The 21,376-nt window shown below is 33.3% G+C and overlaps 1 protein-coding gene across 1 annotated transcript in view; it reads left to right on the forward strand.

Annotated features, from left to right (window-relative positions):
• Positions 1-21,376, forward strand: part of LOC111044119 (protein TANC2) — a 513,289-nt gene that overhangs the window by 48,035 nt on the left and 443,878 nt on the right. The window contains exon 3 of the mRNA XM_039425662.1: positions 20,595-20,771. Coding sequence (XP_039281596.1) covers positions 20,642-20,771 — 130 coding nt within the window. The 5' untranslated portion in view covers positions 20,595-20,641. The remainder of the gene's footprint in view (positions 1-20,594; positions 20,772-21,376) is intronic.

Raw genomic sequence — 21,376 nt, forward strand, 5'->3', positions numbered from 1 at the left:
AGGCTCGCTTCGCTCGCATATCCGTCTAGCCAGGGGGCTCCGTCACCTGACCACCGTCTGGATCGTTCAGGAATGAGAACAGCAGGCTCGTTTCGCTCGCCTGCATTTTTATCATATGTTGGAGAATCCAGTCGGGGGTCCAGATTAAACGTCTTGCTAAACGGATATGGCGAGCGAAGGGAGCCTGACGGCTATAGTATAATATTCCCAGGATTAAGTAGCAGTGCCCAATCAATTTTCCGCGTTAAATGCATTTAAATCTTCAACTTGGTGCCAACCTAACAAAGTCAACTCACTTAATGCCAACCTGACAAAATTATTAATTTAGTTGCCAGTTAACAACTTTTTCGAAGAGGTACTCTATCTAGATTAGTTCTATAGTAACATATGATATGGACATTCCAATTATAATTAAGAGATTGGGAGAAGAAGAATATACATGCTAAAAGACGAGCTTTAACCCTTAAAAACACCCTTAGAGTTAAAATATTGCCAAAAGATTTCTTAGTGCGCTCTAAAGGGCCAACTGAACTACCTACCAAATTTAAACGTTTTTGGTCAGTAGATTTTTAGTTCTGCGAGTGAGTGAGTGAGTGAGTGAGTCAGTCAGTCAGTCAGTGAGTGAGTGCCATTCCGCTTTTATATATATATAGATTAAAATAATGTGGAGTGAAAAAACAAGTGTCCCCAGAACTGTAAGAGAAGATCTAATAACGCTTTTTGGTTCAAGGTACAAATCGTTCAACACACAACACTGTTCGTTAATGAATATGACTTACTTGTAGCTGATAGAGTAATAAATAATAGTAAGCAACAAGACCCATGGTGCCCGCTCTGTGAAGGATACAGGGAACCTGAAGTCCGTGGCCTAGAAGCGTGGTTCACTTTAAGCTGTCAGTATTTTTTTCAAATAACATTAATGCTCCCCATCTAACCAATGCTGCCAGTAGACGTGGATGTCGCTGTATGATGCACTACAAAGGTGCTGACTGAATAGTTTCAAATGGTCGACAAGTGAAGGCCTACAATGAACTTGTATGTTTTGTTATAATTTATTGATTTTTCCTACAGTTACGTTGAAAAGTGCCATTGCTGCACTGATTACAGAACGCAAAGAATCACTTTTCCGCTCTAGTGCGGGAAAAATTTTTCTGCACTCCAGATTTGCAACATGGCAACGCAAAATACTTAGTAGGTTTATGGAGCAACAGTGCAGCAAAATCAAAATGAAGTTGGTAACAGTGACTGCTGTGGCTGCTATAGTGAGCAGAGGTGCAACGAAGCACAACGCGCTAATTAGATATTATAACCAACGACAACATTTTTATTCAATTTGACAAAAATTAAGGTTTTTATCAATAATAAAATTACACAGAAAAACATTTGATGCATTTCAGGCAATTTTACCCATAATTACCCACTTTTCATATTCAATGGTAACTGTAGGAAAAACTTGATGTGAAATACGTGCGCAAAGTTCCTCTGCTGCACTCAACAAACCATTCCGCCCTCGCCTACGGCTCGGGCGTAAACGTTTCTTTCGGTGCAGCAAACTGTCACTTTGCGCACTAGTTGCACAAATAACTATTGAAATAGTTTAGACTCTCCACTTGCTAGGCTGTTTCAGTGAAGGTTATCGGATATCCTATACTATTAAACGAGCAATTTCTGTTTATATGTTTATATATCTGTATGTGACCGGATCTCGAAAAAGGCTCTAACGATTCTCACGGAATTTCGAACAAAGTAGATTTATGATATGAAAATTCGATTTCACTAGGTCTCAACCCTAGGATAACTCGCTGAAGGACATTAAAAGGATAAATACGTACTTAGAAAAACAGCTGGAAATTTTGTCGTCTGTCAATACCGTAATGGAAGAGAGTGAACAAGTGTGGGATCATCCAGCTGATCTCACGAGAAGGAAAATTCAGCAAGAAAAACTTATTTTCGTTAATTTCTCTTTTTTTTAGAAAGCATGTTCACTTCAGAAAGTCCAAAATAGTAACTAGATGCTGTTGGTATTAAATAGTATATTAACAAATTCAATTCAATTTCAGTTTATTTCCAAAAAACATAATACACGAATATGAAATACAATATACAGCATATTTTGGAATCCCTCTACTAGACAATCCATCTGTGTGTTCACTGTGTGCCTGTGTGTTTACTTCAGAAAGTCCAAAATAGTAACTAGATGCTAATAGTGTGAAACAGTACATAGTATACTAACAAAAATAGAAAGAAAAATAAAAATATCAGTACCCTTTTTTGAATTATTTAATCACAACATGTTTCGGACATTGATGCCATTTTCAAGTGATATCAAGTAAATAAATAAATACTGCAGGAAGATTTTATTTTGATAATAATATGTTAGTATATTCATTCACATATATATTATATATATATATATATTATAATATATATATATATTTTATATATATATATATATTATAATATATATATATATAACTATCATATCTTATATATATATATATATTATATATATATAATATATTATATTATATATATTTATATTATATATATATTATTTATTCATTTATTCATTTACTTCATATCACTTGAAAATGGCATCAAATGATATATTCCTATATATCGGACAAACGGGTAGAAATTTCCATATCAGGTTTTGAGAACATATCCAAGCACTAAAATCTAAAAATTATACACAAAAATCGGCATTTGCTGAACACTGAAAGATTCAGGCCATAATTTTACAGATATAAATTCCAATATGAAAATACTAAATTATGGTAATAAAAGTGGAAAACTGAATGTTAAAGAAGAATTTCATATTTATAAAGCTGCATAATTAAACAGACATAAAATAATAAACTTAATCCAATTAGACACCAATAACCCCATTTTTGATAGAATCATGCGAATTTAAATCCAAAATTTATAGTTTTAATTCATAAAATCATACGAATATACTAACATATGATCAAAATAAGAATATTCCGGCATTATTCATTTATTTACTTCATATCACTTGAAAATAGCATCAATGTCCGAAACATGTTGTGATTAAATAATTCAAAAAAGGGTACTGAGATTTTTACTTTTCTTTCTATTTTTATTACAAGTAGCCCTATACTGAACAGAGATATAATCATAATAACAAATATAATAAGTAATAATAAATAAATGTTTATTTCCCAAAAAAGAACTAAAACTACTACATCAATTACAAAAATATTAGATAAATTACAATATTACATACAATAGTTAGTTACAAAAGATTCTTATAATGTGTTCTCTACTTGTTTAGTTTTTTCTGTGTGGAAATTGACCTACTCCACTATGGCGTACCATGTTCTAGAGTAGGTTTTGTTCGTTTTTTGTGTGTATTATCAATTAGTTGGTGTTTAGTAAGTCATTGGGTGGTTAGTTGTTATTTGAAATAATGTTTTCTATGTTCTGTCTTCCTTTGCTCATCAACCAATATATTAACAAATATTGTAGCAAACCTAGTATATCATCCTAAATCCAATACATAGCATATCTATTTGTAATTGATGATGTGTTTGTTTTTTGAAGTGTGAATAAATTGTTATTTTGATGAGTGATAGTAGCTTAACCTAGATTTTGATCTGGACTGTAGTATGAATTTGAAAAGGGACAGTTTTTGGCAAAAGCCTGTTGTGTCTCCTCATATGACCGTAAAAATGATAGGAGATGGACTTCCAGCCTTCAAGTAGATGTCATTTTGAAGGTTTAGGAATAGGCCTATTCTACAACACTGTGCCCATAATATTGGTGTTTGTTCATTTTGAATATATTTACAGAGTGAAAAACAAAATTTTGCCTCTAAAAATCTGATTACAAGAGTTCGAAGTAATATTCACCATTGTTTATTGTTTATTGTTTTTGAAGGGACGGATTCAAGGATCCAAATGTACAAGGAACCCCACACGTCAACCGAAGCTTATTGTGCTCCCAAGTGATAAGTTAGTTGGGCAAGCCAATATCTAAGTCCTTTACAAGAACCAGGGGTTTTTCCCTATACTAACATTCCATTCATCACCTGGTTGTAGTCTTTGTCGCAATCCAGTGTGGCAGTCCAGCTTGGCAGTCTCTTCAGACTGATTAGTCCTCGAGACCTAAGTGAGTTCCACTCCTGGCCATCTCCTAGGTCCTTCCGCTGAGAGAGGGGACGCCAAACTGCCTCTAGGGCGCCCGGCGCCCGGCCACCTTCGACTCAGCCTCTTGATCCACATCTGTGCCTGGAGTTTCATCCATCTCTGGTCTCTTGTGTTTTTCTTTTCGCCCCTCCGAAACTCTGCAGGGTCAAAAGCCTCACCTCTCGCAAGAAGTTTTGCCTAAATGGCCGCCCTTCTTTGAGCAGTGGTGAGTTTTGGCCTCTCCATATCATGAGTTGATCAAATTTCTGGTGGTATTGAATTTAGTTTGACTCAATGACAGACACCTATATTATGCGTCCTCATCTGAGCTTAGACCTTCTAACATATTTCAAATGTGAGTTATAAAAATAGAGATGCTGCCCATGCTATTTAAATGGAGTTACATTTACGCTCTAGAGAGTTTTTCTATTTTTTCGTCACGAGAGCGAAAAAGTGACACTTTAGTATTGTGATCCAGGGAATAAATTAAGCACTTTAGACAATAGCTGAAGGAAAATACTTTTTCCTCCACCTACTGTCTAAAGTACTTACTTTACTCCCTGAAGCATAATACTAAAGTGTCACTTTTTCGCTCTCGGTAGTAAAAAAACAGAAAAACTCCCTAGGGAGGAAAAGTGACTCCATTTAAATAACATGGGAACCATCTCTTTTTAAAAAACTTACATTGTAATCTTAGACCAGTTATAGAATAGACACGGCCCATTGTATATTGATACTGAAAGTCGATGAAGCCAACATCTATTGCCAAATCCACCCATCTTGACGTCACAACAATGACGTCACGCATCGTATAAAAATTATAGAAAACTTTTTTGAGTTTGTTGTGTGTTAGTGGTGTTTAACTTACATTGTTGTTAAACAATGCATTGTTGTTAAACATAGCTTGTTTTCATAGCAGATTGTTATTTATTTATGTTATTATTCATGAAAATGGTAATCACCTGCACAGCAGATAATTGCACTGAAATTTTTAGGAAAAGAAGTGGAATATCTTTTCATGCGTAAGTTGAAATTTATATACATTGTGAGTTCTAACTGTAATATTATCCTTGGTTATGATGTGAGTGAACTCATTGCAGCATGACAATAAATTAGTTTTGTAGGCTACCGTACCTTATTATTTTCAAAACACATTATAACTTTGAAGCCGATATCACATAACACATTATAACTTAACCGATATCGTTTTAGCCTGTAGCTTGAAATAACCTAAATACACCATGAATCTAAAATAGACACAATCTGAAAGCTTTCTATACGATGCGTGACGTCACTGTTGTGACGTCAAGATGGGTGGATTTGGCAGTAGATGTTGACTTCAGAGGCTAGACTGAGAAAATACAGCACTTTTCAATCTCTATAAATAATTATACAAATAACTATTTCACTCTCAGAAAATCTTCCCACAGGAGAAAAAGTTGTACTTTTCACTTTAGATATACAAATAAAACTATGATGGTGATTAATGGAACCATTGAGAGTGTAAAAAATTCACACCTTCACAATGATCCTCCCAAAAAATTATTGAATTTTTTCAATTTTCATTGGCAACTTAAAGTAAACTCTCTACTTAGGTGCATTTTACTATACAAACTCCTCCACAAATCTACAACGAGAGCCAGCAGCTTCAAAGTCAGTTAAAAGTAACAAATTCAGTATCAATTGCATTGAAATTCATTTTGTAAATTATTTACACTTCAAAAAATGGTTTTTGATGGTAAAAAACGTGAAAACTCATCATTAAATAACTTAAAATCCTTGATAAATGTTGCCTCTACGGAAACTTGGGTAGGAAAAAGCTTAATGTGGTTGTAAAACGTCACGCTAGATAGCGCTGGCATTAAACATGATACGAGCCACATGATACTGTATCATTCGACATGCAACAGAATGCAATTTTTCTTGGTTTCTTGATGATTCCTGCTTCATTGTTCAATATCGGGGCACCGTTTGTTATAGCCGTTTTCAAGATCCGTTGATCATAAATAACTAGATAACCATTTATAAAAATAACCAGATATTATAAAAAAATAAACAGACATACAGAAATTGCTCACCTAAATAGGATATTGTAGCAAACATACTATATCATCTAAATCGGATTCATAGTATATCTATTTGTAATTTATGATGTGTTTGTTTTTTGAAGTGTGAATCAATTGTTATTTTGATGAGTGATAGTAGCTTAACCTAGATTTTGTTTTGAACTGTAGTATAAATTTCAAAAGAGTCAGTTTTGGGTTTAAGCCTGTTGTACCTCCTCATTTAACTGTAAAAAAATTGTACAACTAAGAAAATAGATGAATAATAATATAAACTACAAATTTACTATGCTTTTACACTCCAGAGCGAAGCTCGGCTCCCCGATATTTGCTTTCTATGAGATAATCGGTTTACAGTACTTATAGTGAGGTCCACGTTATAATGGCAGTGTTTGCTTAGTTGTGGTATTGCTATCCTCGTCTATCATTCAACAATGCGGATAGCGCTATCTCTTTCTCACTTTGCTCTGTTGCCAGATCGTCTTTTAACAATGTAGAATTAATAATAATTAATCAACAAAATTTAATATAACAAACATAATATAACATAACATAAACAAAATATAATATAACAAAAGCTGCGTACACATATACGCTCTTCCAACCCGCACCGAGCACGCTCCTCCCTCGTACCGCCCTCGTTCCTCCATCGAACTACAGTCGCGCCGCCCACGCACCCATCATGAACGTTACGGAAGATGTTAGATCTTCTCGCGTTCCCCGGTCGAACCACTCTTGCTCCCTGGTCGATCATCAATCGCTCTGCTGGAGTGACGTTCGGTTGCGGAGCAGAGCGAAAGTCTGTACGCACCTAAACATATTGCTATTCTCATCTATCATTCAACAATGCGGATAGCGATATGTCTTTCTCACTTTGCTCTGTTGCCAGATCGTCTTTTAACAAAGTAGAATTAATAATAATTAATTAACAAAATATTTCATCTCAATTATGATAATTTATTATGAAATTATTGAAAAATATAATTTCTTGCTTAATAAAATATAATTATTGATTATTTTGAACGGGAATGAACAGTTACATAAATGAACCTGTATCAGCTACCGTCTATAGAAGGGATTGACAAGACAGAGGATCGGCAACGTTGTTCTTCTATCTTTCTCCACTGCCATATAACATGGACCTCACTATGGTATCAGTAGGTAGTTGATCGTAGAACTTTGTAAGATTTAATGAACAATGATTCATTCTGATATAACTTCATTTACCATATTGTTGAAAATATTTGTTGTGAATGTAAGAAACGTCAGAATATGCGATAATCAAATACTGAAACTCTAGTGGAGAAAATTTATATTTCATAGAAAATATGGATTACTGTAATAAATTTCTTTAAAAAATACTTTATTTTATTATTTATCAATAGTTGTTATCTTATAGCTGCTTGATAAATATATAGATGTATAATTGACCGAGCGAAGTGAGGTCTAAGATCCAAGTCGATGGTTTGGCATTTCTCTTAATGTTTGAATGTTTATATGTTGCGCATTTACAGCAAAACGCGGTAATAGATTTTCATGAAATTTGACAGGTATGTTCCTATTTTAATTGCGCGTCGACGTATATACAAGGTTTTTGGAAATTTTGCATTTCAAGGATAATATAAAAGGAAAAAGGAGCCTCTTTCATACGTCAATATTAGAGTGAAAATCAGACTATAGAATTATTCATCATAAATGAGCTGACAAGTGATTTCACAGATGTGTGGAGAAGCCAGTCTATTGCTGTATTTCCATAAGGTCTATAGTTTCAATCAGGTACTTGTGGATGTGAATACTGCGTGAGGTCTACTGTTCTCAGAACTACTAGTTGTAGGCAGATATCTAAGTTTGTAATAAATACCTCGGCTTCGTCAGTCAACACTATAAAATCTTCAACATTTCCAGGATAATAAGCTCAACCCTGAAGGGAAGAAAGTTACAAAATATAACAATTAAAGAGCCGTTTTTGTAAACGACTGTCAGAAATAAATGACAGTTAAATGATGATCAATGACTTTTTGTGTAGTTGAGAAGTTGATATTGTGGTAATTATTCATATTAAATGGAAAAACTAAGAAGTTGTCGAAACCACAGATTTTGTTTAAAAAATCTATAGTTTTGACAATTTCTTAGTTTTCAGTATAAGATATCAATGATTATCTGAGTAGTTTTGAAGGTGATATTCTTGTAGTTATCCATTTAGAATGAAGAGACTAGATATTGTCAAAACCTAGATTTACTAAAAATCGAGATACCATGTGTTATACCTTTATCAATCTCTGGTAATCTTCACCCGACGCTGAGAGGCAGAAGAGTTCGATAGAGAAGAAGAAGTAAACTAAAACCAAATTAAAGAGCTGCAGTATTTATATTAACGGCCGAGCACTGTTACTTGTGGAAGCCGTGACCTATCAAGATGAACGTCTGCCATTGACCTATACAAGCTCCTCCCAGTTCATACAAACGTTACTGAAGTTAATTGGAGAGGGGCTTGTCCAGACCAATGACAGACGTTCACCTTGATAGGTCACTGCTTCCACCAATAACGGTGCTCGGTCTTTAGTATGAATTCTGCTGTTCTTCACTCAAGTTTTAGTTTAGCAAAGATTGATGAAGGTGTAACAACCGAAAGCAGTATCTAGATTCTCAATAAATATGTGATTTGACTATATCTATCTAAGACTATGGCCCGGTTGCACAAAAGCCTGTCCAGTTTCAATCATGATTAAATACCACGAAAACCAATCAGAGATTACTGTACTTTCTTCAAAAGAAGGCATCTCTGATTGGTTCTTGTGACAAATTAATCACGATTAAAATTTGACGGGGCTTTGTGCGACTGAGCCTATATCTATCAGTTTTATTCAATATGGACTATGGACTATTGTCACCTTCATAACAAGTCATAAAGTCAACTAGCATCCATTCAACGAATTTGACAGTATTTTATGAAAACTACTCTTAATTATTTCATCGAATAAATGACTGAGTATCATTGAATCAATGAATGAATTATCATTCTAATATTCATATCACTCTCTTCTCTTACATTCATTCAACTCTTTTTAGATCATCATAATCATGATTCTGGAAGACAAGATTCTATGAAAACTGGACTGATTCACTGTCGATGTTATGAAACAATTTATATTGGTCTTGTACCAAATAAAACCGTAGATTTTTATGATATATGTGTGTATTTATTTCAAGACTTTATGAATAATTGGCAAATATTTTAAAAATAAACAGCTTCTCTGCATATTCAATATATTATTCTCTTGACACATCCAGAAACTCTCTGATAAATTAAAACAAGGTATAGTTTATAAGAAACGTATGCACAGTCAAATTAATGTAAACTTATGTATACTATTCATCATGATCTCCAAGCCATCCCGTTGTAAACATGTAATCCCTTCTCGAAATTTGAATAATCCACCGTATCGCAATGAAGTGTACCTACTAAAGCTATGTAATAATTCCTAGACACGCCGTTCTCTACATACTAATTGAATCCTAATTAGAACTTACATTTGCAGTGACATTAAGTTGTGTTTCTAGCGTATAAATTGTATCACTTTCTACGATTTGTATGAAGATTTACATACATTGGACGCATTGATTCATGAGTATAATACCATAGTTGGAAAGTAATTATTAGTATGTTGTTAGAGATTCTAATACGTTGGATTGTAAGTGAGGATTGAATAGAATTTAAAATAGAATTTAATTTAAATAGAATAAAATAGAATTTAAAAAACGGAAGTTTTATTATCAATCTATCTAAATTTGAAATTCTTTGTTTTATTCTGATTCATAGTTTCAGATTGAAGATTTGGTGTTGAAATTGGAGTAACATAACCTACATAATATTTGGACAATTTGTGACAAAATCAGGAAATTGAAGAAGTTTTGGGCAATAGCCTGGTTTTTCTTTTCCGACTATTGTATTGTTCGCTCTATCTAATAAATAAATAAAATCTCCGAATGGTTTTATGTGATACTACTATACTCATCCATAAATTGCACCTCCATCAACTCTACAAATAGGCTGCCTAGAGCCTCTCGGTGTAACAAGAGTAAAATCGTATTTTTTTCGTTTTGAACTATTTTGACGACCTATTATTTTGACTATTTTGATGGTCTAATATTCTGAATAATAGTTATTTAAAACTAGTACTCAAGTGTTTTATTATTTAAAAATCAGACTGTAGTGACGTCAAAATAGTTCAAAAACAAATTATTAACTTACAGTTCGTCATGGATAGTGAAATAGATGAGTATTAATCTTTTTCTTGAAGAAAATGGAACTATAATTGTCCAACAAAACATTCAGGTAATGAGATAATAAGTTATTATTTTGTCATGATTGATATAGGAATACGTCGAGTAATACATGATATTGGAATACACAAGTAGTAAAATAATTTGATAAAAAGAATATGAGTAGCTAATTTAATATTTCCAGACGGTAAAGGCATAGAGAAACAATAGCGTATGTAGATATCCCATGGTATAGGGCGTTTATGTCGCAACTTTTACTGCTATCCCAAGCCGATAGTTCACATAGTTCTTTCCTATGCAGCTGTGTTACGCTGGTAGTCTCTCAAATTGTGCCGTTCATACACTATCACCTCAACAAAACAATGAAAATTGACAATAATCGACAGTAATCGGCTTGAGATAACAGTAAAAGTTGCGACATAAATTCCCTATACCATGGGATATCTACTTACGCTATTGTTTCTCTATGGTAAAGGTGCATAAATTCTTACGCACCAAGAACACGCGCATTTCACTTTGCTCATTTCACAATTGCTCATGTTCGCTGTACGCACCTCCCTTAGACTACCGAATAGGGTCTATGAAGCTTGTCCCGTCAAATACCAAATAATCAATTTTACCATTGGGATAATATGTCCCAATACAGAAAACACGATAAAATGAATAAAATTCAGTAAATAGCTTTGAAATTTCAATTTTACATGTTATTATTGACATTGAATGGAGTTATTTACTCACTTTCAACTCAAAATGACACTGCAAATCACATTAGAACAGCTTCAAAACAAAACCAGCATCTGACTCATGCATGCATGAAAGCATATAACCACAATATAACCTCAATTATTCACAATAATATGGCGATCAAACAGCTGATGTATTTTACAGAATAGACCCTGGACTACCGCTGGGATTCATTACTGTGTAGTTTAGATGATCTATTCACCCACTGGGATTCGATGAACTTCTATTGGGACATATTGTCACAGCTGTAGTCTGAGGTTTGTCATTGCTGCTGGGACATATTGTCCCGTTGGTAGTCTAAGGGTTAAGAATGTAGGTAGTTTCACACAATTTTTCTTGAAAGGAATTAAGTAAAACAGAAACAACTACCTTGACAAAGCAAGTGTATAAATACACATTATAGAACGGAATCCTCCCAGTTTCCATGGAATTAAATTTCCATAACCTTATTTCTGACTTCTAAAGGTGCGTACAGATATACGCGCCGCGAACATGAGCAATTCACTTTTAATCAGCTGACTATATCTGTATTTTACAGAAACGGTAAGATACATATATAAAAAGCTTGGCATCAGCTGATTAAAAGTGAATTGCTCATGTTCACGGCGCGTAAATCTGTACGAACCTTAATATGTTATCTAAATTTGGGAGAGAAATAGCACGAGAAGTATCCTTAGTTTTTCTCTCCCGGTCAGAGTTTTCTTTTAAAAATAGTAAATGAATGGATAAACAAAGGCTCCTGAAGGGATTTTAGCAGAGGAAAGGATTAGAAAAGCTTCATTTGAAAGGAAGAACCAGTCATTAAAAGAATCTATCCAGGAAGCAAACCTTCCAAGCTTTTGAAAATAATTCGACCGAATGAGCTGCTTTTTCGTCTCAATTAATCTATAGATGCAGGTTTTTAAACTCCAACAATGTTTTTGCCTGAGAGAACAATCATGAAAATTATGCAAAAATTTGACAGGCGATTCAGTCAGAGGGATTGGAGGAGTAGGGAAAATATTTTGTTTTATTTTTTATTGGTATAGTAACCGTGAGAATTGGTAGTAGGTAGCACTTCCTTGTTTGGTTTCCACAAACTAAAAAAAAAGGAATCTGTTCTGGTATAAGAAGTAAGCCGCTGGAAGAAGGCGGATGAAGAAGAAGAGGGCGGAAGAAGAGAAAGAAGAAGAAGAAGAAGAAGAAGAAGAAGAAGAAGAAGAAGAAAATGCCCCGATGTTGGCGACAGAAGCTTGACTGGAAGTTTTTTCAGATCTTCCGAATTACCGCGCGCTGTGAACGCCTTAAATGGTTAAGAGTTGAGACCCGGTCCGGATTCCGGACGGGTGACCGCTGTAGCAGTAGCAACAGATATTTTCTGCACTGGAAACGCATCGACCGACAAAAAATTTAATTTATTCTTGTGGCGTCTATTGTGATTTAAGTGCAGGTATTGTCTGGATGCACCTCTCGACTTGTTTTTCTGCCGGTCTCATATTCGAACTGGAGAAATAAATATAGTTTTTTCATCAACGCTTTCCCAAAACAGGTCACGTGAGAGAGTTTAGACTGATTCTGGACTGACTAACTGATAGGGGTTCCAAGGAATTTCAGACTTTATTGCCGGCTATATCTATATATATAAAAGCGAAATGGCACTCACTCACTGACTGACTCACTCACTCACTCACTCACTCACTCGCATAACTAAAAATCTACCGGACCAAAAACGTTCAAATTTGGTAGGTATGTTCAATTGGCCCTTAGAGGCTCACTAAGAAATCTTTTGACAATATTTTAACTCTAAGGGTTGTTTTTAAGGGTTTAAAGTTCGACTTTTAGCATGTATATTCTTCTTCTCCCAATCTCTTAATTATAATTGAAATTTTCCATATCATATGTTCTTATAGAACTATAATCTAGATAGAGTACCACTTCGAAACAGTTGTTAACTGGCAACTAAATTAATAATTTTGTCAGGTTGGCATTAAGTTGAGTTGACTTTGTTAGGTTGGAACCAAGTTGAAGATTTAAATGCATATATCGCGGAAAAATTGATTGGGCACTGCTACTTCAATCCTGGGAATATTATATTACTAGCCGTCAGGCTCGCTTCGCTCGCCATATCCGTTTAGCCAGACGTTTAGTCTGGACCCCCGACTGGATTGTCCTAACATATGATAAAAATGCTCAAATGAAAAATGCAGGCGAGCGAAGCGAGCCTGCTGATCTCATTCCCTGGACGATCCAGTCGGGGGTCCAGGGGGCGGAGCCCCCTGGCTAGACGGATATGGCGAGCGAAGCGAGCCTGACGGCTAGTCATTAATATGGCTAACTTGTAGTTATGTGAACAGTAGACCTCGCGCAGTTATAACGACGTCCCAAACCATAAGCACATCCACACTGATACACTCTCTATTTATTTGATCAGATCATGCTTACACAAGATTTAATTATCATATAACTCTTTCCGGAATTTAGCGCGAGAAAAGCAGAAGACATCTAGGCGCCCAGACGAGCTGTTATAAATTCTTTGCATCCTATTCAATAGTGCATAAAAATTGCATTCAATGAGGCATGCAATTTTATAGTCTACACAGCTGCTAATTTTTTACCAAGTTACATTGAGATATTGAATTGCATGCGTCATGGCATGCAATTTATAGTCAACTCGACAGCTGATTTATGATGAATAGTTCTATAGTCTGATTTTCACTCTAATATTGACGTATAAAGGAGGCTCCTTTTTCCTTTTATATTATCCTTGAAATGCAAAATTTCCAAAAACCTTGTATATACGTCGACGCGCAATTTAAAAAGGAACATACCTGTCAAATTTCATGAAAATCTATTACCGCGTTTCGCCGTAAATGCGCAACATATAAACATATAAACATATAAACATATACACATATAAACATATAACATATAAAATATAAACATATAAACATAAACATATAAACATATAAACATATAACCATATAAACATATAAACATATAACATATAAACATATAAACTATAAACATATAAACATATAAACATATAACATATAAACTATAAACATATAAACATATAAACATATAAACATATAAACATATAACATATAAACATATAAACATATAAACATATAAACATATAAACATATAAACATATAAAACATATTAACATATAAACATATAAACATATAAACATATAAACATATAAACATATAAACATATAAACATATAAACATATAAACATATAAACATATAAACATATAACATATAAACATATAAACATATAAACATATAAACATATAAACATATAAACATATAAACATATAAAACATATTAACATATAAACATATAAACATATAAACATATAAACATATAAACATATAAACATATAAACATATAAACATATAAACATATAAACATATAAACATATAACATATAAACATATAAACATATAAACATATAAACATATAAACATATAAACATATAAACAATAAACATATAAATGTATAAACGTATAAACATATAAACGTATAAACGTATAAACGTATAACATATAAACGTATAACATATAAACATATAAACATATAAACATAAACATATAAACATATAAACATATAAACATAAACATATAAACATATAACATATAAACTATAAACATATAAACATATAACATATAAACATATAAACATATAAACATATAAACATATAAACATATAAACATATAAACATATAAACATATAAACATATAAACATATAAACATATAAACATATAAACATATAAACATATAAACATAAACATATAAACATATAAACATATAAACATATAAACATATAACATATAAACATATAAACATATAAACATATAAACATATAAACATATAAACATTTGAACATTCAAACATTTAAACATTGAGAGAAATGCCAAACCGTCGACTTGAATCTTAGACCTCACTTCGCTCGGTCAATCACGGTCTATGTCAAAGAATTTCAGACATCATTGAAGGCTGTATTCCAGTCAAATATCATATCAATGATATCAATATCATAGTCAATATCATATTTTTTGTTGAGCTCTAGGATTACTCAATATTGGGGTAAAAATCAGACTATAGAAGTATTCATCATAAATCAGCTATCTAGTGGACGATAATACTACCCGTTCAAAAACATCGAGCATCTTGAAAATGTATCTTTCCATCAACGTTAGTAGCCAGTTGACTATAATACTACCCGTTCAAAAACATTGAACATTTTGAAAATGTATCTTTTCATCAACGTTGTAGACCAATGGTCGCCAAACTTATGTGCCTGTGAGCTAGAATAGCATTTATAAATCTTCTAGTGAGCTACCAAGCAATATTAGACTGAAGAAAGTATATTTTATTACCTATAAAGATACATTTCTAGTGTTGAAAACTACTTATCTCATAGCAAAACGTATAACAAAAGTTGGAATCTACATTTCAATGAGAGCAGTGGAACTCTTTTTGGTCATCAAGTATTTTCTTGATGTTTGGAGTGTACGTTGTAGCCGCCATTCTGATGCAGTTGTCGAAATGTTCATCAGTTAGTCTGTTCCTATATATATTTTTCATGAATTTCATACTTGAAAAAGATGCTTCACATAGGTAAGTAGAGCTGAACATAGCTTTCAACCTCAATGCAAATTGAATAGTATTTGGATATTCTTCTTTGGGGACTTGAGGCCAAATATTTCCAGTTTTAGAAAGTGATCTGAGAGACAGATCATTTTGGAAATCTACTAATTCCATTTCAACTGAAGCCTGATCTCCATCAAAATGTTGTACAACACAAGCTGCAAAATCTTCTGCATAGTCTACAAAAGAGAGTTGATGAATTGTACCATATTTGATATGCTTTTAAAATCTTGAAATCGTTGATCAAACTGTTGTCTCAAGTCTGAAAAAATTGTAACGTATTCTTGGTTATTCCTGCGTTGCTGTGGAGAATTTTTCTTGTCATTGGTTTTCTTAAGACTGGGAAAGTGTTTATATTCAAACTGGACGACATTCTTTTGCACGAGCATTTCTGTGAGCTACCAGAAACTACCCCACGAGCTACCGGTAGCTCGCGATCGACTGTTTGGCGACCACTGTTGTAGACAGCTGCAGCCAGACCTGATAACAGCGCTCACACTTACATTCCGGGACGACAGGTCACGGTACGATATGACAGAAAGCTCTATGTTTATTTAGGATTTTTTTTCTAGACATTTTAAATCGATAAATTATTTATTAATTTTTGAGAAAACATAACAACAGGTCAATGTAACTTACTGAGCGCGAGGTCGACTGTTCACAGAACTACTAGTATAATTGATTATTTTAAACGAGAATGAACAGTTAATATTACATCAATAAACCTGTATCAGCTACCGTCTATAGAAGGCATTGACAAGACAGAGGATCGGCAACGTTGTTCTGCTATCTTTCTCCACTATCATTATAACATGGACCTCACTATAGGAGCTTAAACTACAGATACAAAGCTGTGTCTGTGCTTGAACTGTTTTTGCCTTTTGCTTGAACTGTATTGTCTTCACTTGAACTGTGTAAACAATCAAGTAAACAATGAGATAGTCTTTGTCTGAACCAGTGAATATTATAATGTAAATTACATCCATTGCTTAATAAAATATAATTGATTATTTACAACGAGAATGAACAGTTAATAGTACATCAATAAACCTGTATCAGCTACCGTCTATAGAAGGCATTGACAAGACAGAGGATCGGCAACGTTGTTCTGCTATCTTTCTCCACTGCCATTATAACGTGGACCTCACTATAGCAAGTTTTGATAGGCCTACTCAATATAAGCAATAAAGTCAATATAAATTGAAGTGTCACATAACCTAGATATATTTGGACTGTTGTATAAATTAGAATTGGAACCGTTTTGGGCTTATAAGCCTGTGGTACTTTTCTGTAAGTTGTGTAATTCCGAACTAGTAGTTCTGTGAACAGTAGACCTCGCGCTCAGTGAGTTACATTGACCTGTTGTTATGTTTTCTCAAAAATAAATAAATAATTTATTAATTTAAAATGTCCAGAAAAAATCCTAAATAAATAGAGAGCTTTCTGTCCTATCGTAACGTGACGTGTCGTCCCGGAATGTGAGTGTGAGCGCTGTTATCAGGTCTGGCTGCAACTGTCTACAACGTTGATGGAAAGATACAATTTTCAAGATGTTCGATGTTTTTGAACGGGTAGTATTATAGTCAACTGTCTACTAACGTTGATGGAAAGATAAATTTTCAAGATGTTCGATGTTTTTGAATAGGTAGTATTATAGTCCACTAGACAGCTGATTCATGATGAATATAGTCTGATTTTTACGGTAATATTGGCGTATGAAGGAGGCTCCTTTTTCCTTTCATATTATCCTTGAAATGCAAAATTTCCAAAAACCTTGTATATACGTCGACGCGCAATTTAAGAAGGAACATACCTGTCAAATTTCATGAAAATCCATTACCGCGTTCCGCTGTAAATGCGCAACATATAAACATATAGACATTTGAACATTCAAACATTAAGAGAAATGCCAAACCATCGACTTGAATCTTAGACCTCACTTCACTCGGTCAATGATTAAATAAATAAATAAATAAGTGTGATAGTGATATGGGTGAAGGAGTATGAGGATTATACAGAATACATTTTTACGAAAATCATCCAATAATATTGATGACTCATCATTAATGATGTAGGATGATATGGTAATGAATTTGATCATCATCTCATGGAATACATTAATGACTCGGAATCAACCTTCGACAGTCATACACTTTTATTAGGAATCTCATTTCCAAATATCCATGACCCTTGTCTAATAGCAGAGATTCTGAATGATTTGAATTCGCTTACCTCATAGCAGTTAGTTCATTCAAAAATGGTAATTTGTATGTAACAAATTTGGGACAAGCTTGTAGGTTGTTTGAAAAAATCGTGTTTTTTGAAGAGAAATAAATGAATGAAGAGCCTTGTTCGATCGTACTTTCAGAGATTTCAGAATAAATTTACATAAATATTCGATAAGTGACAGTGAAGTATCATCGTCATGAGAGCATTTTGATTTAAATCGGTGTAGGTGTTGTTTTGAATCAAAGTGTTCTGAGCTTTTGAAAACTAGTTTGGTTCGATTCAGATTGATGACGGATACTGTATTGGTAATGAGTCACTATCATAGTGTTGTGATTTTGAACCAACAAAAGTGTAGATTTTTCATTAAATGTATAACCAGCAATCTTAGTCAATACTTAATAAATGACTGCATGTCGTGTTTGAATACATAAAAAAGTGTGTTAATACATAGCAGCTCCGAATGTATCAAGAAACCGTCACCTTTAATTATTACTCGTTATACTTGGACGAACAAGAAGATTCACATCCGATATCCTGTGATTAATTTTATACAATGAACTGTTCCACTTCATCTTTTTAATTCGTGCCATTTTACCATTCAATATCAATAGTATTATTAGTTTAAGTTTATATACTTTCTCATGAGACCCCAGTTGGCTATATTATATTTATTTACATTACAATATGAGGGCACCAGGAAGAGATACTTCCCATAGTAGCCCTCTTGACACTAAAGAAATTACAATTCGATAATATATTAATAGTATAATAAAGTATAAGGCTAATCTAATATAGAAAATTCATTAAATTAAAGAGAGATAGAAACTACAATAATGTTTTAACTAAAATAAAATATGAAGAAGAGGAATATGATGATGATAAGTATAAATTAATAAGAGAAAAAAAAGAACAAGATCATTATGTCAATATTTTGAACCAACAATTGAAGATGATAACGAGGGGTATGACGATGATGATTATGATGATAAAGACGATAAAGATGACGATGATGATGATCATGATGACGACGACGACTATGTTGTTAATTCAAATATATTGATTCAGAAATTTATATTGGGACTATTGAAATCGTCACCAGTATTCAGTAACTTGAATAGGGGAATAGAGACAGTATAAGAGATGGATAACGATGTATACGACTGAAACTAGGTCCTCGCTAACATAAATACTGAGTGATTGAGACTCTGCTTAGACTTCCCATTCGATATATCAATTAAAATAGTTATAAGCAATGCGGTCACTCGAGAGATTTCCCTCAACTTTAACCAGTGAATAATCAATAAAACTTATATCATTCCAGCTATCTCAGGAATTTTGAACTGAAAACTACATTTTATTGAATTACAATTTCTGCAAACGAAATCCTTGAATATTCGATAATACAATGCAATCCAATATATCATTTCAAATCAATCAATCAACTTTATTCAAATCAACACAATATCATATTCATATACATGGAAGAAATAAAAACACAAGAAAATCACAATCAAAAATAAAATACAAAAACAGGCTTCATGGCGGGGTGTGCTGATAAGAAAGGAAGGAGGAAAATACCTAGCCAACTATGATTTCCCATTAATAGGCAGGTAGATGGTATAAAAGTAAGGGATAAAGGGTGAAGAGGAGGAGAGAAGGGAAGTATTGTAGAAGTGGGAAAAAATTTGGAAAATTGTAAGCGAGTCCACTTTCAACAAAAAATATATCTAAAAGAATTGGCCTTGTAAACAGTAGTTTGAGCAGAAATCCCGAGATTCATAAGTCAATATGGAAGAAAAAATTACTGTATATCCAGGTTTTTATTTCTAGTTTCAATTGAAATAGTTATAAGCAATGAGTTCACACAAAATATTCTTGCCTAATGTTTATACCATCAACTACTGAAGAATCAATAAATTCCCAGCTCTCCAGCAATAACAGTTTTTGAACTGGAATCCATACATTCATTCCATCCAATTATAATTTTTGTTAACGAAATCCTCAATTCAATAATATGATAATACAAAACAAGACAACAGAACAATTACTATGCTTGAGCTGTCGGTCCCTGCTGCTTGAAAAGCAATCGTTAGGTCATGTCAGAGGCCCTGAAATTGATCAGTTGCGACCTAACAACTCTGACCTGAGTCAGCCAGGTCACTCGATATTATTATTATTATCATTATATACTATGCTTAAAAGTTATAGTTGTAAACAATTCATTTCATAATAGAATAGAATGACTGCCTTTATTTTATAGCTGAGAGGACGAAGTTAGGGCGCAGTCGGCCCTCTCTTACACTTAACCCTCGATAATAATGGATGAATGAATAAACAATTCTGGAAATGAAATTTTCAATCCAATATCATACTGAAAATTGTAAACATGTAGTCTGATATTCCTTTAATAGATATTTTATAATGCCTGCACCTGGAATTATGAATCTAATAATTTACTGTCAATCAAAGATGACACTGGCCATCGTTTTCAGATGGTGTGTTTGATTGGCATGTTGTGTGAGGAGGAAGAAGAGGGAGCATGTGCGACGAAGAGAGTGACGAAGAAGTCTGTTTGCTTCAAGAACAATTAGATGTCGACGAACCAGATGTCGGTCAATCAGAAGTCGGAGAATCACTAACCACCGAACTACAGGAACGCTGGAACACAGGTCGGTTAATATTGCGAGAACTGATTCATCATTCAAATTCATTCATGAGGGGGACTGAAATACACAAATAGTAACCTTGAAAATTTCATTCATGATAAATAATCTAATATATGAAAGGTATTCATAAAAACACTCCACTCACATAGGCTACTTTTGAACGAATTAATAAAAACAATATGAAAATCTTGTAGTACTCTTTATTTTTTTAAAAATGTATTCAATTTCTTCTCCTCTCTGCACATAGACAAATCATCCACGTAGAGAGTATATTCACCACAATTATTGTCACACTATTATTTTGTGAATATGTTTTTTTAATGAATAAATGAATTTGTAATTTGAATTTCTGAAGGTGAGTACAGAATTAAACTCCACGAACACAGGCTTTTTATATATGTTATTGTATAGAAACAGTATGATACATATATTATAAGATGATTGTATGGTGAGAGATCTTGTGGTATTTCACCACGATTGAAATAAAGTGGTATTGAAAACATCAACGTCTTAAGTTGGGTTTACACCAAAGTTATTAACAAAATGTTTATTTTTCCGTCCTTATAGACTCTATTAGATTGAACGGAACTTGACAAACACATATGTTC

Source organism: Nilaparvata lugens, chromosome 4, assembly GCF_014356525.2.
Source record: "Nilaparvata lugens isolate BPH chromosome 4, ASM1435652v1, whole genome shotgun sequence".
Taxonomy (NCBI): domain Eukaryota; kingdom Metazoa; phylum Arthropoda; class Insecta; order Hemiptera; family Delphacidae; genus Nilaparvata; species Nilaparvata lugens.